At 50.5% G+C, this 7,026-nt stretch overlaps 1 protein-coding gene across 1 annotated transcript in view; it reads right to left on the reverse strand.

Annotated features, from left to right (window-relative positions):
- The window catches only part of LOC106809764 (solute carrier family 23 member 2-like), a 33,919-nt gene that overhangs the window by 1,310 nt on the left and 25,583 nt on the right, over positions 1 to 7,026 (reverse strand). Inside the window, 4 exon segments of the mRNA XM_014812965.1 lie at positions 353 to 448; positions 1,003 to 1,128; positions 2,269 to 2,296; positions 2,298 to 2,417. Of these exon segments, the coding sequence (XP_014668451.1) occupies positions 353 to 448; positions 1,003 to 1,128; positions 2,269 to 2,296; positions 2,298 to 2,417 (370 nt within the window).

A 7,026-nucleotide genomic window follows, 5' to 3' on the forward strand; every position in this document is an offset into this window, starting at 1 on the left:
GCTAACCCAGGCCTTTTTTTAAATTAGCAACACAGAGTCGTCACCATGGCATTGGGGGTTGCTTGCAACCCACTGCAGTGGCCGTAACCATATCAGTATTGTGCTGCCACCTACTTTATTATATAGTTGAGCTCAAGCACTGCTCTCTGTTACCGTGTGGCGTTGGTTTGTATATCATCTCCCTCGAGTAGAAAGCAGAATAAAGTTGTGTTGCAGTGTAATACAAGTCGTTTATATATATATATATATATAATACTTGTCTTAGCAACACAGAAGTGATACAGCGCGACGTGTGATGATGACGTGGGCGCGCACGCGCATGTGTCTGTGAGCCACTGTGCTGTGAACTCACCTGGGATGGTGTTGTCGAGGATAAATCCGAGCACGCCACCGACGAACATGCCCGTGCTGAGCAGCACGTACAGAATCTGGTCGAACGCGGCGTTCCCTGCGATTATGAAGCAAATATATATAGCTGTAGGCTTGGCTAGCTGTAACTTTAAATGCGCTTAGAAAAAGTTGCAGTCACGCTCACATATGGTGTTACTATTATCAGTTATTATTTACAGTAATCGGGGGTTGATAACGATATAATGTCATAATGTTAATTAATTAACCCCTGCTATTATAATGCATACAATTTGCAATTTGCATACAATGTTGTTGTTTTTTTGGTTGTTTTTTTTGGTTGTGTTGGTTTTGTCAACCATGTCTATAGGCTTAGACATCGTTCACGTCAAATGTGCCACTAAGAAATGTAAGAATTTGTGGTCATGCTCACTTGGCATGCCTGGTATTACTGCTAACTGCATATACTAGCTAGATAGCGCACCTATGTTGTTGCGTGCAATCAAGTTTAAATGCGTTTATATTGTATGCAAGCATTTGTCTTTTAATATTGCATGCATCATGCCGGGGGTTAATCATGACAAATTTGTCATTGTTAACCCCTGATCCCGATGAGACGTTAATTTAACTACAGTATCGTCTGCTAGTGCTTACCGGTACGGAGTGCATCTGTGTTGCTCTTCAGCCACTCTGGAAGAACGAGACCCATGAAGAGTGAGAATCCGAGAATAGACATGTTTCGCGTGGAGTTCATGTCAACGTACTGCAGATTCGAAATACCTGAAACAATCGATGAAAGCAATGACGACAGGTTGCAGAGAAGCCGCTGATAATGAAAACAGCTTGTCCATTGACGAGATAAGCTCGCGATAATGCAGACGCAAAATGTCGCACGATTATGTTTAACGTGAGTCCTTACCAAGTTAAAAAATCGTCCCAGTGAAAAAAATTTACTTGGCAGCAACGAAAATGAAAATGACTTTATCGCAATTAGTTGCTTAAATTTTTTACGCACAAGTAACAATTTATCGTACCCACGGCACTTCGTCGCCAAGCATTCGTCTTTAAACGTCCTAAGGGGGGGGGGGGGGGGGAGGGGGGGGGGGGGGGGGGGGGGGGGGGGGGGGGGGGGACAAAATGACTGGCACAGTAATAGTATATTATATATATATATTACTATATATAATAACACACACACTCAAGAGCTAATATCCCCTTATATGTAATAAGATTATTATAATTGATTATTATTAATTAGCTTTGATATATATATATATATCAGGAGTGTATAATAGGGACTATTATCCCTATTATACACTCGCTGATATATATATATATATATTGTAATTTGAATTTACGCGATCTTGCCGATATATATCCCGTGGGGCGACAGCGGGGTGTGCGGCCCCCCCCAGTGGCGTAGTTAGGGGGGCAAAGGGGCCATGGCCCCCCCCTGTTGATCCGAAAGTAAAAAAAAAGAGAAAAGAAAGAATTGTTCTACTAAAAAGAGAATTGTCGTAGTCAGAATGAAGGCTGTACATGTACTCAAAGTGCCTCAAACACCATCTCTGCGATTACATTTTCAAATTTTCGGGGTGAGACCCCCATACCCCCCGCCTGTGTTTCACCCCCCCTCCTCGTAATCCTGATCCGCCGCTGACCAGTTTACGTATTAGGAGCAGAGAACAACGACACAATGTCGCCTTTTTACATGGCGCAACCAAGATTGCACCATTAAAATATTAAGTCATCACTATTTTGCGAGTTGTCTGTTTTTGGCCCCTGCTTAAAAAATCCTGGCTACTCCACTGGTGCCCCCCCCCTCCTGGGGGGGGTCTGTGGCCCCCGGGCGGCGGGGCGATGGCGTGCGACCCCCGGGGAGGGAGGTGGCACACCTGGGGGGAGGTCAAGGTTACGCACCTACGGCGGTGAATGCAGCAAACATGACGGCAGAAGACTCCGCCGATGATCGGGTCTGGCATCGTGACGAAGAGCGCTCCGAACTTGCTGAGCATGCCAAGCAGTATCATGATGACTGCTGCTGTCTGCACCACCAGCCTGCTGCCCACCTACACCACCGACAGTAACAACAACATCATGATGACTGCTGCTGTCTGCACCACCAGCCTGCTGCCGCCACCTACACCACCCCGACAGTAACACACACATCATGATGTACTGCTGCTGTCTGCACCACCAGCCTGCTGCCACCTAACACCGCGACAGTAACCAACAACAACATGATGACTGCTGCTGTCATGCACCACGTCAGCCTGCACCCCCACTACAGCCACCGACAGTACAACAACATCATCATGATGATGCTGCTGGCTGTCTGCACCACCAGCCTGCTACCAACCTACACCACCGACAGTAAACAACAATCATCATGATGACTGCTGCTGTCTGCACCACCAGCCTGCTACCGACTACAGCCACGCGACCGTAACAACAACATCATGATGACTGGCTGCTGCACCACAGCCTGCTGCCCACCTACACCACCGACAGTAACAACAACCAACATGAGAACTGCTGCTGTCTGCACCACCAGCCTGCTACCACACTACACCACCGACAGTAATAACATCATCATGATGATGACTGCTGCTGTCTGCACCACCCAGCCTGCTACCCACCTACACCACCGACAGTAACAACAACATCATGATAGCTGCGTGCTGTCTGCACCACCAGCCGTGCGCCCACCTACACCACCGAAGTAACAACAACATCATGATGACTGTGCTGTCTGCACACCAGCCTGCTACCAGCCGCCCGCCCCCGACCTAGCTAACCACACCACGAGTAAGCCACATCATGATGACTGCTGCTGTCTGCACCACCAGCCTGCTACCCACCTACACCACCGACAGTAACAACAACAACATCATGATGACTGCTGCTGTCTGCACCACCAGCCTGCTGCCCACCTACACCACCGACAGTAACAACAACAACATGATGACTGCTGCTGTCGGCACACCAGCCTGCTCCCCACCACCCCACCGACAGTAACAACAAGCATCACATGATGACTGCTGCTGCTGTCTGCACCAAGCAGCTGCTGCCCACCTACACCACCGACAGTAAACAACAACATCATGATGACTGCTGCCTGCTGTCGGGCACACACGCAGCCTGCTGCCCACCTACACCACCGACAGTAACAACAACATCATGATGACTGCTGCTGTCTGCACACGACCTGCTGCCCACCTACACCACCGACAGTAACAACAACATCATGATGACTGCTGCTGTCTGCACCACCAGCCTGCTACCCACCTACACCACCGACAGTAACAACAACATCATGATGACTGCTGCTGTCTGCCACCACCTAGTCCTGCTGCCCACCTTACACCACGACCAGTAACAACAACATCATGATGACTGCTGGCTGTCATGACACACCAGCCTGCTGCCCACCTACAGCCACCGACAGTAACAACACAACAACATGATGACTGCTGCTGTCTGCACCACCGCCTGTACGCACCCTACCCAGCGCGACAGTAACAACAACATCATGATGACTGCTTGCGTGTCTGCACCATCAGCTCTGCTGACACTCACACCACCGACAGTAACAACAACCCATGATGCACTGACTGGCTGTCTGCACCACCAGCCTGCTACCCACTACACGCATCGACGGAGTAACAACAAATCATGATGACTGCTGGCTGGTCGTGCCACCACCAGCCCTGCTAGCCCACCTACAGCCACGGACAGTAACAAGCAGCCCATGATGATGATTGACTGCTGGCTGCGTCTTCGCACCAGCTGCTGCCGACCTACACCACCGACAGTACAACAACATCAATCATGACTGTCTCCTGTCTGCACCACCAGCCTGCTGGCCGACTACACCACCGACAGTACACAACACATGCAATGGACGTGCTGCTGTCTGCACCACAGCTGCTGGCCCACCTACACCACGACCAGATAAAACAACAAACAACATGGATGACTCGTGCTGTTGCACCACCAGCCTGCTGCCACCTACACACGCACAGTGAACACCAACATCATGATGACTGCTGCTGTCTGCACCAGCCAGCCTCACCCACCTACCCACGACAGTAACAACAACATCATGATGACTGCTGCTGTCTGCACCACCAGCCTGCTCCCACCTACACCACGACCACTAACAACAACATATTGATGACTGGCTGCTGTCTGCACGCACAGCCTGCTTGCCCACCTACCCACCGACAGTAACAACAATCATGATGACTGCTGTGTGTCTGCACCAGCCAGCTTCTGCTGCCACGGTTCTACACCACCGACAGTAACAACAACATCATTGACTCGACTGCCTGGCTGTCTGGGCAACACCAGCCTTTGCTCCCACCTACACCACCGACAGTAACAACAACATCATGGATGACTCGCTCTGTCTGCGACACCAGCCTGCTGCGGCCACCTACACCACCGACCAGTACAACAACAGCATGATGACTGCTGCTGTCTGCACCCCAGGCCTTGCTGACCCCTATCACCACCGACAGTAACAACAACATCATTGATGGATGCTGCTGTCTGCACGACCAGCCTGCCCTACCCACCTACACCCCGACAGATAACAAAAACATCATGTGACTGCTGGCTGGCTGTCTGGCACACCCAGCCTGCTGCCCACCACACCACCGCACGGTCAACAACACATCAGTGATGACTGCTGCTGTCGGCCACACACAGCCTGCTGCCCACCTACACCACGACAGCAGGGAACAATTTCCAGCCACAAAATTGTGCATAGCAAGAATGCTGCGATTACAAAATACATTATGCTGCATAGAATTGGATAAATTTGATATGGGCATTTACTAGACAATACAGTGCAATTTTACACGCGCAGTGCAGCTTGGCGTAGTTATCGTGTCGGCCTGTGACAGGCATGACGGGGGCGGAAGCGTAGTTTAAGCCTAGGACACACTAGCGATTTCTGTACGCTTGCCCGCCAGCGATTTAAACATCCGTGCGAGCCTTGACACCGCCCGCTCGCCAAATGTCGAGTGAAATAATATCGGCGCGGGCGAGTGAAAGCTAAAGCTGGGACTTCGCGGCCATGTTGGCAAGTAAAAATAATTGTCTAAAACTTTAATCAATATGTTGTTCCTTACGTTATATATCAAAACACTTGATGAAATACATTCTAGGCGATTTGAATGTGAAGGGCAGGCTATCGCGACTCCTCGACGCACGACATCACATCCCTCCTTTATATATCAAGGTCGCCGAAAAGCCAGCCGCGCGAGGCGATGCAGCGCCAGCACAGAGCGGGCTGTGGTATACGTGCTGGGGCGGCATATTGATTATGTACGGGGAGGGGGGGGGAGCTGCAGGATTGTCTTATAAAAGTCACGTTGGCTTGTGTTTAAAAGGTCATAAAAACGGGTAACGTGGCATTCATTGAGCGGCAAAAGTCAGCCGAAATAAAAGTACTATGTAAACACGTATGTTTCCGCTTTACACTCGCATTGGCTGCATCGCACAACCTCGATTCATAAAAGATAGCGTAGGCAAAATGGCTGAAATACATCGCGAATTCGCCGATGCGATTACCGGGAAAGATTATTCCTGGACAGCTAAGAACAACATCATCATGAATGATCTGCTGACTGTATGCACCCACCAGCTGCTGCCCACGCTACACGCACCGACGTAAAACACATCATGATGATCGCTGCTTTCTGCACCCACTGCTGCCCACCTACACCACGACGAACAACACAAATGATGATAAGCTGCGCTGTCTGCGACCAACCAGCCTGCTGCCCACCAGCTACACCACCGACCGAGTAAGCAACAACAATCATACAATGATGAACTGGCTGTCTGCCACCAACCAGCTGCTGCCACCTCACCCACCACAGTAAACAACACACAACATCGCATGACTGCTGCTGTCTGCACCACCAGCCTGCTGCCCACCTACCACACCGACAGTAACAACAACATGATGATGCGTGCTGCTCTGCACCACCAGGCTGCTGCCTACACCAACCGACAGTAAACACACAGACATCATGATGACTGCTGCTGTCATGCACCACCAGCCTGCTGCCCGCACTCTACCCCACCGCAGTAAGCAACAACATGACCTGATAGTGCTGCTGCTGCTCTGACCACAGCAGCCTGTACCCACCTACACCACGCACAGTAACAAACTCATTCATGATGACTGCGCTGCTGGTCTGCCACCACAGCCTGCTACCCACCTACACCACCGACACTAACAAAACACATGATGACGCCGGCTGCTGTCGCACCACCAGCGCTGCTGCCCACCGACACCACCCGACAGAACAACAACATCATGCAGATGCTGCGGTTCTGCCACACCAGGCCTGCTGCCCGACCTAAACCCCACGACAGCAGCGAACTTTCCAGCCAAACATTGCATAGCAAATGTGCGATAAAAATACATTTTGCATTCGCAATTGGATAAATTTGTAAGAATTTTTCAAGACAATCACAGTGCAAATTTACACCGAGTGCTTGCTGGCGTGTATTTCGTGTCGGCCTGTTGACCAGGCACAGCTAGTTTAAGAACCTAGGACACACTAGCGTTCTGTACGCTGCCGGCAGCGTTTAAACAGCGTGCGAGCTTGGACACGCCGCTCGCCAATGTCCGATGTGAAAATAAATCGGGCCGGGCGA

The sequence above is a fragment of the Priapulus caudatus genome, unplaced genomic scaffold, assembly GCF_000485595.1.
Source record: "Priapulus caudatus unplaced genomic scaffold, Priapulus_caudatus-5.0.1 Scaffold382, whole genome shotgun sequence".
In the NCBI taxonomy this organism is placed as follows: Eukaryota; Metazoa; Priapulida; class Priapulimorpha; order Priapulimorphida; family Priapulidae; genus Priapulus; species Priapulus caudatus.